General features: G+C 41.4%; 1 protein-coding gene across 1 annotated transcript; it reads left to right on the forward strand.

Moving 5' to 3' along the window:
• Window positions 1–1,253: 1,253 nt before the first annotated feature.
• Window positions 1,254–13,999, forward strand: LOC308134147 (F-BAR and double SH3 domains protein 1-like; the record flags this gene model as incomplete). Its single annotated transcript, XM_080501777.1, has 20 exons — window positions 1,254–1,274; window positions 1,955–2,052; window positions 2,218–2,263; window positions 3,344–3,417; window positions 3,496–3,652; window positions 4,425–4,567; window positions 5,129–5,186; window positions 5,287–5,415; window positions 5,882–6,004; window positions 7,734–7,829; window positions 8,026–8,142; window positions 8,524–8,628; window positions 9,233–9,388; window positions 10,811–10,939; window positions 11,222–11,305; window positions 11,372–11,510; window positions 11,833–11,930; window positions 12,864–12,986; window positions 13,069–13,189; window positions 13,887–13,999. The coding sequence occupies 20 exons, from the start codon at window positions 1,254–1,256 to the stop codon at window positions 13,997–13,999; spliced, it is 2,130 nt and encodes a 709-aa protein (XP_080357903.1).
• Window positions 14,000–16,035: the final 2,036 nt, after the last annotated feature.

The raw sequence follows: 16,035 nt of genomic DNA on the forward strand, positions 1-16,035 counted from the left end.
AAAAAAACGAAAGAAGTAGAACTGATATGAAGATATTTGGGTTTTCCAGTTTTATTGTCAAAAAAAGAAAAGAACCAAGAGTCCTGTTTAGCATCATAACTGGGACAGATACAGAACATATATACAATTAAACCAACAATTGAGGCGATACAAATGAAGGTGGATGTCCATGCCTCTCTTTAATATTGAGTGACTATAAGTTATAAACCTGTATCACATTCACATGGCTCTTATTTTTGAAGGTACAAAATATTGTGTATCACTTAATGAGAGCTTTAGTGTCAATTTCAGCCCGTGTTAACGTCATTTAAACAGTGCGTTTTTAAATAGGGTTGCTAACTCCCTGACTTGAACCTGAATTTTAGTAGATGCATATTGTTTTTTATATGAACACATTTTATTTTATTATCACAATTTATATTTTTTGCAGAATACCAAAATTAGCAGAATAAAATCAGTATTTTTCCTTAACAGAAACCCGTCTTGCTTCCTACATCTTTCTTTAACAGAACTCCGTCTCATTTAAGGTACAACAGAATAAATAAAACTTTACTTAAAATTGTATAAATTAATTGAAAACAATAGAAAGGGGAACATTCCTGCAATAATGCACATTATAAACCAAAATTTGTAAACAAATCCAAGCAGAGGCCTCTTTAGTCCCTTTTAGAAAATGAATGTGTTTTGGGGGCTAACTGTACTGGAGAAAGTTGAACCTGACCTGCAGCTTTTCAGCCAAATTTGTCCTTTCAAAGAGTAAATTAGAAGATATGAAACAGAGTTAATAATCGGAGACTCACCACTCTTCATTTCAACATCTCATAGCAACACGCAAGAACAAAGCTGAACGGACTTTAAGCCATTCACCAAGCAGGTCTGGCAATGGGCGATTAAAAAGGCGCCCTGGCGCCCTCTATTGACCAGTCGCCATTGATAACTAATCACAAAAACTGCTGCCCTGTAAGGAAGATGCATGGTGGACAGGTGATGAGGAAAGGAAAGGAGATAGGAGATGTAAAAAGAGGAATAGGTGCCGCCACGAGGAGGAGCAAGAGGTGGAGGACATTCGACTTCTTCCCTTGAATGCAACCGTCTGTTCATCTATGATGGTTTTCAACTTTGATGTGAGATGATCCACCAGAGAGAGAGAGAGAGAGAGAGAGAGAGAGAGAGAGAGAGAGAGAGAGAGAGCAGTGTGTCCACAGTTGCATCAAAGCAGCTCAGAACCAGAAACGGTCTCTCAGCCTCCAGACATGCAGCCTCCTCCTAGAAAGGTAAACATGCTGTGTTTACTTGTGTCTCTTCCACTGCCAGACTTCCAGGTTTCTTGCATGTACATCTTTTTAAAGTTAAAGTTTAATGCATTTATTTCGCAATGGACGTTAATTCAAACTCATTGGAATGCTCTGGAAGTCTCCAAAAGCTTCTAAATTAACATTTTTGTAATGACTAATGTTTAAATGAGACGAGTTTGAACTGCAAATATGAATTTAATAATTACTATGATCAATTACTACTACTACAACTACTACTACTACTACTACTACTACTACTACTACTACTACTACTACTAATTCATAGGCACAAAAGCCTTTTTTATAGAAACATAACTATTTGTTGATCATGCTGATGTGCATTGTTTAACTTCTGGACACACATGTGCTGGAGTCCTCTAAATCTGTCTTATGTCTTTTTAAATATAACAAACTAATAAATACTGCTACTAAAAATATTTGTGATCAGGTGCACTGGGCACGTCATTTTCTACCAACAACACAACTGCACTAAGCTTTCACATTGCATTCCATTTTTGTTTCTATCAACTCTACAGTAAAGATCATTTTAGTTGATGATGAAACTGCTATAAAATCTATTTTTACTGAAAAGCTCATTAAAATGTTTGTGTGTGTGTGTGCGTGTGTGTGTGTGTGTGTGCGTGCGTGTGCGTGCGCAGGTAAAGGAGAGCCAGCAGGTGAAGCAGGTGTTCTCGGAGCAGATCAGTAAACTACAGAACAAACAGCATCAAGACTCTGAGCTGCTGGAGGAGATCAGGTCGACCACATGTGAAACAGGCTGTGTGTGTGTGTGTGTGTGTGTGTGTGTGTGTGTGTGTGTGTGTGTGTGTGTGTGTGTGTGTGTGTGTGTGAGTGTGTGTGTGTGTGCGTGCGTGCGTGCGTGTGTGCGTGTGTGTGTGATGTGCTGTGCTTTGTCTCGTAGGTCCTTCAGTAAGCAGCGGGCCGCCATAGAGAAAGAGTACGCTCAGGTGGGTCACACATCTATTCCTGTTGTTTCTGGAACCTTCCACTGTGACCGGAAAGACTCCTAATTTATTGATCTGGGGCTGTTTATTCTTCACTGGTGTGATTCCTCCAGCGCTCTGTGTCACATCACAGTTCACACCTCATACTTTCACCCTCGTGCTATGACTGCGGGTTTTATTTTCTCTCAAGTTCCATAAAGCTTGAGCTTTATGTGGTTTTACATAGCGGTGGAGAATGTGCCACATATGTGAGCATGTGTGTGTGTGTGTGTGTGTGTGTGTGTGTGTGTGTGTGTGTGTGTGTGTGTGTGTGTGTGTGTGTGTGTGTGTGTGTGTGTGTGTGTGTAATCAACTTACACAACAGGGATAGAAAGACCAGACAACCGCCATAACACACATGAGCATTTTTCTTAAGTATGTGCAGGAATAATCAATTTAAAGCCAGTGGTCAAAGGGTTAAAAATTGAAGTGGGGTATAAAAAAAATGGAATAAATAAATGGAAGACCATCATAAAGATTTCATGTCTTGTTTGTAGTCTTTCTAAAGCTGGAAAGACATGCTGATATGAAAGACAACAAACACATCTGTTTATCGCAAGGTCCCAATTATTTATTTATATATTCATTCATTCATTCATTCCTTCATTTATTATGTGTGCATTTCTTTCTTTCCAGATAATCTATCTATCTGGGCTGCCTCAATGTAATGGGTAAAGTGGATGATATTTAAAGGTGCAAGCTCAATTTCCATCTGAACCTGTCCATGAGCAAGGCACTGAACCTTGGTTACTCTCAATGAAGGTTGTTAATAATGATGTAAAGCAGTCTGTGACTAAAATAGTACGTAGTGCATAGTATTTCTGACACATGAATACTTAAAGCTGCAAACTTTTCATTTCAGCTGGATCAGAAAATACCTAGAAACACCAACAACCTATTTTTTCAGTGTTCAAAATTTCAAAAAATACAAACACATTCGAGAAGTGCCTGGAGGGTCCAAAGAGTGTCGGATACTCAGAATGCTTGAGAAGAGCCACTGGCGGATTATTGTTGGTGTTTTAATGGGAACAAAGTGACTTTCAGGCTCTTCAGCGGTTGGCCACCCAGTACCAGAAGAGAGACTGGCAGAGGGGAAACGCAGACGCCATCACCTCTGGGTAACGACACACATCTGATGGTATTGTTTGTCAGTGTTTGGGAACATCAGGGCAGTCATGTGACCCTCCTCTCCGTAGGTGCTGGTGTGTGAGTGTGTTCGCCGTGTGGAGGTCTCTGGTGGACGCCACGGCTCAGACGGCTGCGTCCCGGCTCGCCGCCTCAGAGGAGTACCGCCGGCTGATCGGTCAGGCTTCCAGAAGTCTGCGCAATGCAAAAGACGTCCGAGGGAAGAGGGTGAGTGTGAGCTCAACATGCGCTCGGGGTTAGAGTTAACGCACCAGGAACCAGGAGAAACCTTTCAAATGTGAAGAAAGAGGGGATCCTGGTGAAACTGACTGGTGAGGAGAACATGGACTGGGAGTGGTGACTACAAATTTTACTACGGCCGTGTTTCTCAGGACCAATAGTAGAGTTTCTGAAAAGTTTGTGTTTCCCCATTTCCATGGAGATGGAGTCAGAGCATTTTGGCAATAGAGTTAGCGTTTTCTGGCCCTCCACCCAAATGCTATGAATATTTTCCATTTTCTCCTGAAAACATTGAGTGAACTGGGCCTCAGTCTTTGGCCAATATTAAACTGGATCCAGAGCAGAGTTTAATATTAATATTGGTTGATTTGCTTTGTCGTTGGAGTTGCTTGTTAACATTTATAGAATGCACCCTGTTATCAAACTGGAATGTTTGAGGCGAAGAAACTGCTTTAGATATAATTAGGAATTTGAAAGTAAAAATGGTAAACTTTTGGCCTTTTTTTTTTTTTTTTTTTTTTTACACAAGAGTGGTATTAGTATCCAGAGTTACGGCTACGAGAAGCATGGCTTTGCAGACAGTGGTGCAAAAGAGGTGACAGAAGAGGAGGTATGCAGGTTAGGAACCTTTGAACTGTGAAGGAAGGATTTCTTTGAGGCACCGTACAGGAAACTGAAATAATGAAGGATTCAGGGTGTTTATTACACCATCATCTGCATAAGTAGAGAACATTTGTGTGTGTGTGTGTGTGTGTGTCAGGGTCTGGAGCAGCTGCAGCGGCTGCAGGCGGAGCTGCTGGACTCTCTCAGGGAGCTGCACAGGGTGAAGAAGAGTTACCTCCAGCTGAACCACATCACCGGCGTGGCCCGAGAGAAAGCTGCTGACGCTCAGAGCAGGTCGGTGTGGCGAGCAGGAAGCACGGGAACATGAGGTTCACTGTTCACCTCAGGAAGGATTTACACTCAATAATCGCCTCCACCTGAGTGCCTCCACTGATGGATGAAGACAAGCCAAAGTGGAATGTAGTCACCCCCAAACACCTCCTTCATGTTCACATTCTTCACAAACGTTTGTCCAGTTGTAAACTTTCTAACAAACTTCTGATGTTGATTTAAGGATCAAAAGTTAAGAAAAACAAACGTCAGAATATAATGAGCAAATGTTTATAATCTTGGTCTTTAAGGTTTCAGCAGTTTCGTATCAAGTCATATCATTTAATTGTATTTTAAATAGTCGAGGTGGAGCCATGTTCTGGTGGTACTTCATGTTTATATTAAATGTTCTCAGTTTCTTGTTTTCTCTTGACTGCAGTGCCTCACGTTTTCTTTGTTTGGGGGGAATCTACCGGGTAGCACCTGCAATGTGATAGATAATAATTGTGTTAACCTAAAATATATATTTGGATAAAGTGCTTGTTCCACATTCTGTCATTGAAATATGATATTTTTCTGCCGCAGAGCCAGAAAGAGCGAACATGGAATTTTCCACTTCAAAACTGGAATTCATAAACTGACTGCGAAGGTATAAACTGTTTTATTTTGTCTTATTTCTGTAATGTCCTTTGCTGTTTGACCAACTCCACTTGTTTAGAAGATCAAAGTTGCTTCGATCACATTTTCAGCTCAGCGCCCGGCTGAAGGAGTGCGACGACCGACTGACTGAAGTACGAAATGAGTATCTGCTGACGTTGGCGGCCGTCAACGCACATCAGCAACACTATTATGTCAACGACTTACCGGGAGTAATGGAGGTACACACACACACACACACACACACACACACACACACACACACACACACACACACACACACACACACACACACACACACACACACACACACACACACACACACACACACACACACACACTCTGCCTTATCTTTTCCTTTATCATCCTTTACTTTTTAACTACAACACATTTTTTTATTGTCAGTTGCACACAAAACTGATTTTTAAAAAGATTCTTGTCTATTTGGCTGGACCGGACAAACATGTAAAACAGCTGAAACAGTTTTTGTAAACAAAATGGATAAAGTCTCAATGCCTCTAAAAGAAAAATCTAAAACAGGCGAAATTACGAGAACAAAGTAAAAAAGGATCAGAAGGTTAAAATGAGCTAAATTGCTTCCAAGCTTGTTTTCTAGCTTGGGTTTCTTTCTTTTCTAGATGTGGAAAACTTAAAGCCAGTAGAGTTTTGATCTTCTCTCCTCCACAGCTGATGGACGGAGACGTTTACGAGGACCTGAGGCATCACTTCACCCTGCTCTGTGGCACTGAGATGGAAACGTGCCTGAACACACACAAACAGCACAGCAGGATCTGGGAGTGTGTGACCAAGGTCTGGACATTTCATTCAACAGGTTTTCATGCAGATGAAACATCAAACTGAAAAATCTTGGAATGATACAATTAAAAAGTGATTCGCTGCAAAGAGACTTGCTGACAGATTTAACAGACACTGAAAAAGCCCCCAGGTGGCAGGTACATGACCCTCGAAGCCAAGTGGAGTGGAGGCCAGTGGAAATGTCTCTAATCTGGTCGACTGAGTTGGAGAAATGATTCTGAAGAATCTCTGCAGGGGATCTATTGACAAACTTTAAAGGTCTTAGATATTAGAAAGGATGGTCAAAGGAGGTCAATCAGTGGCGTCGTGGTGGGAAATCGTGCCTCATAGTGACTGAATGTCTCTGCTGATTTGAGGTCTCAGTTGCTTCTGGCAGTCTAAACACATGGATTTCAGAGCGACTCATTGACCCGAGATTGCTTGTAACTTTGTCTCAGCTTAGCGAGTTAACATGGCAAATTGACTCCCGAGCTACCACCCTTGACATTACCCGACTGTTGAGAAATCCATTTACATAAAGTAGTGGATTCTGTCGAAACGGACACAATCACCCCGTATGGTCCTGCACTCTCCTCGGGGCTCGGGGCCTGGTCCATGCAAACAGAGAGGAGAGGACCATTGTGGGTTCTATTCCAGCCCACGTGGTTTTCAATAGTAGCTTTCTAAAATGGCGGGGAATCCTCAGCAAAAGTTAAAGTAAAAGAAAGAAAACATATTGTTCTATAACTATTAAAGTTGGATGAATTACAGAGTCGTCAAAAAAGAGGTGCCACTTCTTCAGGTCAGCCAATGACTGAAGAGTGACTTTGTGTGCAGTCATGTGACGACGACGACTGTGTTCGTTGCTCCAAATGGTCATTGTGCTATAAATCTGGCCGGAATAGTCCTGGATCACTGCAGACAGACAAGATCAATACAATGTACAGTACTGAATATATCTCCTTTTTTCTTCTTTTAATATGGCCAGGATAGCTCTGGACTTATTGGTACAGGACCAATACATCTATCAGCTGACATCACAAAGAGAGTGAATCAGGGCAGATTTCAAGACAGAAAGTCTGTTCCGATCTGCTGTTTGTGTCATGCTTCACCTGTATTAACACAATTTCAGATCTTTGTGATTTCAGTTAACACTAGATAAATTCCTGTGATTTCTTTGCGATTTGATTTCTGACTCGATTCAGTTTTTCTCTGTCTGGGATGCCACACTCGTCTCTGAAACTCAACGCGAGACATTCCTCAACCTTCTCTTCGGAGCGACGCAGTCAGGCCACAGAATACATGTGGTAAGACGTAAAGCCTGCGGGAGAGAAGAAAAGATAAAGGCCCAAGGATTAAATACGATGCATCAGGTCATACAGAGAATGCTTTGGGACATTTTCAATGAGTAAGAGGAACAACGGGTGCAAGTTAGGAGAAACAGGCGTTCTACGAGATAGATTCAATGGAAATGTGTGATGTAGCAGCAGGGTGTGATCTGGGCATGAGCGTCTCCAGTTTCCTGCAAACTGCCAGCGACTGAACATGTTTGAGCTTCTGGTCGTGATCCAAAGTCTCAGTGAAAGACGGAGTGTTTCTTCTTCACTGGTCAAAGGTATTTCAAGCCTCTGTGCTGATCCCTGCACAGATCTTCAGTGATTTTAGTGACAATGGAGCCTTTTCCAGGGATTCAGGGGGAAATGTTGGTAATCTGTTGTTGTTTGTTTTTTTTTTATGTTGTCAGGTGACCAGAGAGAAAAATGTGCAGCAGTTTCTGCAAGAATCTGTTTCCTTCAGCAAAACAGCAGAGTTTACCTTCCAGTCGGCTCCACAGGACAAGGTGCGTGAATCTGTAGTGGCTGGATGGTTTGAAGGGTGGAGGTAAGAATGAATTGAGCCGTGTGCAAGAGGTGAGGCCAAGCGGCCTCAAGAGCTCAATCATAAACAAAGCCATTTCAGATTGTAGCAGGTTGGCGCTTCGCTGTGTCGCTTCCCTTCAATGACAAAAGACCATTGGTGTTCTGTCCTCTGCACAGATTTCTGCCCTGCAGGATGTTTGTGCTGCAGAAGGAGAGGGCTGTCTTATGAGAGAGGCTAAGAAATGGGCTTCCAAGGCCGCCAAAGACTACAAGATTGTGACACATGGAGAGAGGGTAAGGCATGAGGAGGCTTTCAACTTTAGTTACGAAGCACCAAATACAGCACAGTTTTAGAATTTATAGAATGATCTTTTTGACATGATGAAATAAATCCTTGTCACTGAGGCCTTTATGGACGTCTCTGATGTTGTTGACTTGTTCCCAAGTCTCTTTAGCTCCATGAGGGCCCCGAGCTAGCACCTGGTTCTTTTTGGTGGAAAAGCCCCCAACTGCATCATCTGTTTAACGAAAGGGCAAAAAAATGGCCCAACTTGGTGATATAGGCCAATTATTCATCAGATTATTTATTGTGTTTCAATTTATTGCTAATAATAGCTGATAATGTGAATAGTTGAAGTGCATTTGGATGTGTTACGTGCTGGGTTGGCCCATCAGGCTCTGCAGATGTTGGAGAGTCGTCTGAAGCTGCTGTCAGGAGAGACGGGGCTCAGTGTGGAGCAGAAGATCACCGAGGTTCAGGACAACGTCAGGAAAGCAAAGGTAACCAAAACACAAAAACAAACATGAAGTGAACTCTGCTCCTCACAGAGTAGAGTTTTTACTAGAGTTTTCTAGAGTATTTATTATTATATTTACGAGAGTAAATATAATATTAAGTGTTTTCAGCATTGTTGGAAGTTTGGTGGATGTTTGGAGAAACTTTTTTCTACTGTTAGCATTGAATGTTGTGGAAAAGTATCAGGGCCACTAAAGAAAAAAAGAAAAAAAAACATCCGGAGTTTAAAAAAACAAACAAACCTGATGTGCTGCAGAAACATTTTTTAGATATTTTTTTCACAGAGAAAAAAAAACGTGCATTTTTTTTTTTTTCCATACAAAGTGGAGACGTCTGTCCATCCCTCATCATTTGCCCGTGGATGTCGAAGCATCACATTAAATCACTTAATTCTCACTATATAGGGTTGCTTTTTACTGCTTTTGTGCATCTGAATTTACACAGGATTTCCTTGTTTAATAATGAATACATTTTATAAGCACCTGTGTGTGTGTGTGTGTGTGTGTGTGTGTGTGTGTGTGTGTGTGTGTGTGTGTGTGTGTGTGTGTGTGTGTGTGTGTGTGTGTGTGTGTGTGTGTGTGTCCTCAGCTCAGCAGGGTGAAGGCCGAGGCTCGCCTGGCCGTGCTCTCGGAGAGCGTCCCGGGGATCCAGCGCTGGCTCCACGACGCCATGAGGCAGGCGGAGGAGGAGCTGGAGAGGGAGCGGAGGCTGAGCGAGCAGAGGAGGTCGACGGAGGACTTCTCTGTACGCACATTTTCCTACAACATGGCGCCATGATGACAGTGGCCGCACACAGGGCAGCAATACAAGACAACGCTTTTCATTTCAAACATGAGCATCCAAGCTCAGTTAACATTCCGTGGAAAGTAAACCTTACAATCTAACTCAACAATAAATCTTATTTTACTTCTAAACCCTGTTTCAGGAGAGCAAATGTCAGTCACGTGCATATCTCTCCAAAAAGCCTTACGTAATAGGAATATGCACACTCAATAACGTGAGGACGCAGCTTTTTTGAGTGAAACACACACAAAATCTCAACCATAATGATAATTATAATTATAGTATATATAACAGTTAGGGTTAAGGTTAGTATATATATATACAGTATATACGGAATAACTGTTATATATACTATAATTATAATTATCATTATGGTTGAGATTTTGTGTGTGTTTCACTCAAAAAAGCTGCGTCCTCACGTTATTGAGTGTGCATAACAGTATATATCAGTTATCACACTATAAAATGTAGATATTTAAAACTGTAGAACATGCAAACTCACAACCTTCTCATTTATCTTCTCAAACAGAAATAGAATTTCAAACAAGACCAAAGAGGAGTTTCATTTCCCCCGCTGCAGTATTAAAGTTCACATATTATGCAAATAATATTTCACTTTCTACTGTCTTTCCAAGTGAAATATGTGTCCTCACAGCCTGTATGAGAAGTGAAGAAAGGCTGTCATCTCCCTCGCTCACTCCACTTTTTCGTCAATGTTTGCTCATACAGGAGATTCACAGATTTTCCTTTCATGACATCATGTGGGGAAATAACCACTCCCTCTGGTAGTGGATACTCACGCTGAGCCTCCCACTGATCAATGAAAACTTACAAAGATTAGTGGCATGCTGAGTAAATTCTGTTTAATAGGAAAAACTGTAACAGTTAGCCTTAGCAGGAGCTAGCGTTAGCTACTTGGTAGCAACTGTAACGACCAAACTGAGTGACACATTTAGACACACAATGTTTTAACTCACTATCTACAGGAGCTTCTCTTATATATTAAAATAAGACTCACAGAAGATACGACACTTGGAAACTTCATTGTAAAAGCTGTTCAATAGTGTTCATCAGGTCGGCTACGGGTTTATGTCGGATTTTTAACGTCTGTTATTGGCAGCAACAAAGGATGCTAAAGGGCCGCCTGTGAACAGAGAAACCACTTAATTTGAAACACCGGAAAGCTTATCTCCTGAGTCGGGCCTGGAGTATCCCTGGACAGACACAGAAACAGCCTGTTCTCAGTAGAGCTCGCAAGAGGGACTTTTAGACTGAAATTCAGGACTAACACTTTAAATACAATGTTGTTGCACCTCTGACACCGATGTAAAATTGTTAGGGGGGGTGCAACATGGGCTCTTTAATGTTGATGTTGACTTCCAGGAGGATGAGTTGGAGCTGACGGACTTCGAGGACTACGACGAGGAGAACGGAGACATCTTCTCAGACCCGGTGTCCGTCACCGGAGTGTGTGTTTATCCTGCAGCCTGCAGAGTCATGTACAGCTACCAGGTACAGCTTTAAAAGGAGAAATGTCTCCAAGCCGTCACTTTTGTTAAACGTTAAGTTTCTCACTGCCTACCTGGGGGTACAAACTGGTTTTATAAGACAGAGCAGCTGCTTTACTTTTGAACGTTGAAGTCGATTTCTCTGCAGCGTGTTGGCTTGTTGTTCTTTAATATTCTGGACTCAAAATGTGACAAGCTGCACCTTTAAAGCCAATGTTTCTTATTTCCTGTTCCTGGAGAGTTGTTGTTGTTTTTTTCCCCCTAAGTTGTCACCTCTGACATGCAGGCCAGCCAATCAGATGAGCTGTCAGTGATGGAGGGGGAGGAGCTTCAGGTGATCGAGGACGGAGACGTGGAGGACTGGCTCAAGGTAACAAAGCTGACTTGGTTTCAAAACGTGAATATTTTTGCAGACATGTTGGTCTGGTCTCTGCAGGTGTGCAACTCGTGCGGTCAGGTGGGCTACGTTCCCGAGCGCTACGTGCAGCTCCTGTGTCTGCCTGCAGAGGACGCCGCTCAGCTGGACGCATCCTTCGGCTCGCCCACAGGAGAGCGAGAGACGACGGTCAGCAGAGGTCAGCAGCTCAGCGACATTTACATTGGTTCTTTACTTTGTTTCATCTCGGACACAGAAAGGTCGGAAACACTGCTTAGAGTTCGTGGTTTAACTTTATGTAGGACAAGTTTTTAATCAATACAGTGAAACTTTAAAGTGAATAAAGATTCTATTAATAGAAAATTAATCAGATTTAGCGGTGTGAAATGAACAAAAATGCACTCCTTTCAGATTTGAAGACAAAAATACTAAACAATTAAATTACTGTGTGTGTGTGTGTGTGTGTGTGTGTGTGTGTGTGTGTGTGTGTGTGTGTGTGTGTGTGTGTGTGTGTGTCCCAGTGGTCAGGGCTCTGTACTCCTACCAGGCTCAGAGTGCAGAGGAGCTCTCTTTCCAGGAGGGGGCGCTTATCCACCTGATTCGCTGTCGACATGGAGACGTAAAAACACTTTTTCCTTCTTAAAGTTCAAAGAGTTCTCTCCCTTTATCTTTAACTCTGCATTGTCTCAGATACGGTTCTAAAGTGTTTTTGGTTCATACATCCTTAGACACATCTTTTGTGTCTAAAATATTGGGCTATATACATATATATATATAAAACAGTTAAAATATATTTCAAAAATATTCTTACGAATGCTGATAGTTAATCTTTTTAGAGCTCATCTTTTGTAGCTTTGTGGTCAAATAAAGAGAGAAACTGAAACTTGTATTAATATTTTTTGTGATATGACCTCAAATCTCTGTTGTTATTGAAGCAATACAATATAATTGTCTTGAATGCAGAAAACAACAGAATAAAAACAAAGAAACAAAATTATTCTCTTCTTGAATCTGAAAACTCATCTTGCCTATATCTTGTCTATTCTTCTTTTAAAGGTATTTCTGTTTGTGGTGTTAAACTGTGGAATAAACTTTGACGACAATAATATAGAAGTATTTCAAGCACAATAATAGAAATGTACAGCTCATTTGAATATATTTGTTGTAAACTGAAAAGGAGATATTCGGTTATAAAGTCAGATCTTCAGGAGAAAATCCTTTTTTTCCCCTTTTTTTGTTTGGAACATGTACAAGTCATCTAGATACAAACTAATGTGTCAAAGAAATAGTAGAGCAGACTAATATTTATGTTTTTCTTTGTGCAAATGTCCTTATATGTGAATTGAAACGTGCACTGAAATGAAGCAGCGATTATCCAACTTCATCAAAAACAATTTGAAGAATTTATGTTGTATCAAAAAAGTAAATAAAATTAATAACATGTCTTTAGTGTTCTTTCAGTCTGTTTGAACACATATAAGCACTCGATTTGAGCTATTCGGACTCGCGGGTTGATGATCATACAAACTGAATTGAGTTGTGGTTTCTTCAGGTGGACGACGGTTTCTGGGAGGGCGAGCTGAACGGACGTATCGGTGTCTTCCCGTCTCTGGTGGTTGAGCCGATCCATGATGGAGGAGATGAAGAAGAGGAGGAGCAGGAGGAAGAGGAGGAGGTGACTCTCTCTCTCTCTCTCTCTCCCTCTGCATCTCCTGATCCTGTCACGTGTTTCTGTACACTGTACTTTTTCTCTCCAGCTTCTCCAAACCCCCACCATGTCTCCCCTCACATCCCCCCTCCTCGCCCCATCACCTCCTGGCTGCCACTCGGCCTCGACGCCCCCTGCTGGTGTGGTGGACTTGGACGTGTCTCGATCAGGTAGACCACCGGGGCTTCAACCTGCGGCGCTGGAGCTTCATGTGGCTCTTCAGCTCCTCTGTCGTGGGTCCATGAAGCTTTCATCGCAATATTTCATGGAAATAAACCTTTAGTTGTTTTATTTTTATTTTATTTGTATTTAACACTGATTTGTAAATAGAAACAGAGAAATAAGGTAAAACAGTGGAAGAATTCAGAGCTTTAAGGACACGGAAAAACAAGGTGGGGTGGGGGTTGAGGGGTTGTTGAAGAGAAGAATGGGGAAAAATGATAAAAGATGAAGAAAGGTGAATAATAGAAAAAATGAACAGACATAAAACAAAAGGACAAAAATTATAAAAAAAATTGGCTCATTCAGCTAAAACTGCTCTAACCACTGGGCACAGTGGCTATAAATAGCTAAAGGGGATAAGGTGAATAATAAGGGCTAAATGGAAAATTCCATTGGGAAAATAAACCTTTAAAACAGCTAAAAATGTCATAAAATATACCAAAATTGTACCTGTACCCCCCCCCCCCCCCCCCCCCATATTACCGGTACAGATAATTCGCATGTTTTGCAGCTCCAGGCAAATTTTATTTGGTTGAAAGCTTCAAAAATCGTCTCTTTTACTCATGAAGGTTGCAGGAGACTTAGCCTGTTTCCTCCCTGAGAGTGTTTTATTCAAGCGTTTGTCTGTTTCTGTGGAACCTCCAGAAGCTGCAATCAACACGTCTCCCGACTTCCCCGGCTGTCGACTCAGACCGGTACGTGCCAACAACCAGCTCACAGCTCCAACTCCGGCAATTGAGAAGATCACATTGTCCTGACTAATGGAGCTGGATGCTTTTCTTTAGAGAGTGAAACATAAAAACAGTTTCTCTTTGTTCAATATTTGATCAGAAAGAATCAGAATCGTTTTGTGTTTTTACATGATGCGGTTGTGCATCAGTGTATTTGGTTACAAAAACGACCCACAGTGCCCCCTAGTGGCCGAACATGAAAACTATGTTGTTTTCAGCATTTCTCCCATTCCCATGTGAACAGTTTGTTTTCAAAACCTTACTGTGAAGACGCAAAACTTCTTTAACACAGACGGAAAACAATTATGCCTTTTCCCTTGAAATCGGGACCTTTCATCAGATTGGGGTTTAATCTGATTACTCCTGATCTGTATAAATACAGCTCATATCTGAGTGATCCTGAGCGCAGCTGAACTTCCTCCTTCTGTATTGTTTCAGTGTCGAGCCCCACCGCCCCCACCAACACAGAAGTCTTCACCGAAGCCTTGAAATGAAGAAATGGGACATTCCTGAAGAAACGGCACATCATATCATTATGTACTAGTTAGTTACAAATCAAATGTGTAAAGTGCCCAGAGAATCTTTACTAACATCTCAGAATGCTACTGGAAGGGTGCCCATCGCCTATTCAGAGGTTCAAATCAATTCATCATCAGCTCTCCTGTAGGTGAACATTCTTATGTGGCCTGCTGGTGGTCTACTGGTACACACACACACACACAATCCATGTAGTCTGCACACACATCTGAGGATAATTTAGTTTTTTGTCAAATCCCTTGGAAGTGATTCAGAAAATCCAGAATTAATGAAAGTAAACAGTGACTGATTCTGCCCACCAGGGGCAGCAGATCTCATTCCCTTCCAGAAAAGCCATTCTTTCTGGATCTCCTGAAGGAACGCGACAAAAATGGAAATAGTGCTTATATTGAACTCATTCTGGGGAGCGTCACTGACAGAACAAGTCATTTTAAAGGTGAAGTGGTTGTTCAAAGCAGACATTTTATATTTAAGAACAAAACATTACTTATGAGGTATATTTAGTCAACCTTGTATAAATAAGCCCAGACTGTTAGAGGAAACAGAGAAAAAATTTAAATGTATGTTTGGTTTATTTTGGTCACAATTGAGTAGCACCTTTTGGGGGAAAAACACATTTGGGGAAAACAAATGAAGATTTCAAAACATTATCCACATATCCTATCAGTTTTCTTATTCTTTATTCTATTTTCAAGTTCAAGTTGTAATTACAGTTATGGAGTATTTATTGATTATAAAGTTGTGTAGTATTGTCAAGTATTATCAACATTATTGTGTGCTTTCATTGTTTTTCTACTCTTATTGATAAAAATGACAGGTCAGTGTGGAACAAGTACTAAGAACATTACACTGTGTATAACTGTTTGTGACAAATAAAGGACTTGACTAGATACCAATATTCCATTGAAGCTGCAGTAACTGCTTTAACAAATCTAGCTTCCTTCCTCCCTCATGCCCCATGTTTTACTATTACATGTCACTGCTATTATCTCTCTCTCTCCTGCAGTCTGTGCTGTCTCTCTACCTTCCTGCAGGATCTCCAACTGGAACAGCAGAAAGTCTGAGCCTCTGAACCTGGTTCTGCAGAGACTCTCCACCTCTGGGGTGTGTGTGTGTGTGTGTGTGTGTGTGTGTGTGTGTGTGTGCGTGTGTGTGTGTGTGTCTCTTTGTCCCGTGGTGACCCATACAGGGTGTACCAGAGCTTCACCCAGGCGCCACAAGGTGGAAGTGGAATTCAGGGAACAGCTATGAACTTGACAAATAATGACCTCTGCTGGTTTAATGTGAAAATACCATTACAGCGGTATTTATGTGTAAAGTGTGCAGGATTTGCCTATAACAATAAATTTGTTGTGTCACAAATGATGAGTGAGCCACGAAACATCTCTTATGTATGTGACCGTAGTGAAACATCAGGTCCATGATCAACAGCAATTGTAGACGAGCCGAAGTGCATCTTAAACTGTAAACTTGGCAATTAATTTCAAATGTTCTTGGATATTTGTTGTTGTTTCAATTTTTTTTTA

The sequence above is a fragment of the Blennius ocellaris genome (assembly GCF_963422515.1).
Source record: "Blennius ocellaris genome assembly, chromosome: 9".
NCBI lineage: Eukaryota > Metazoa > Chordata > Actinopteri > Blenniiformes > Blenniidae > Blennius > Blennius ocellaris.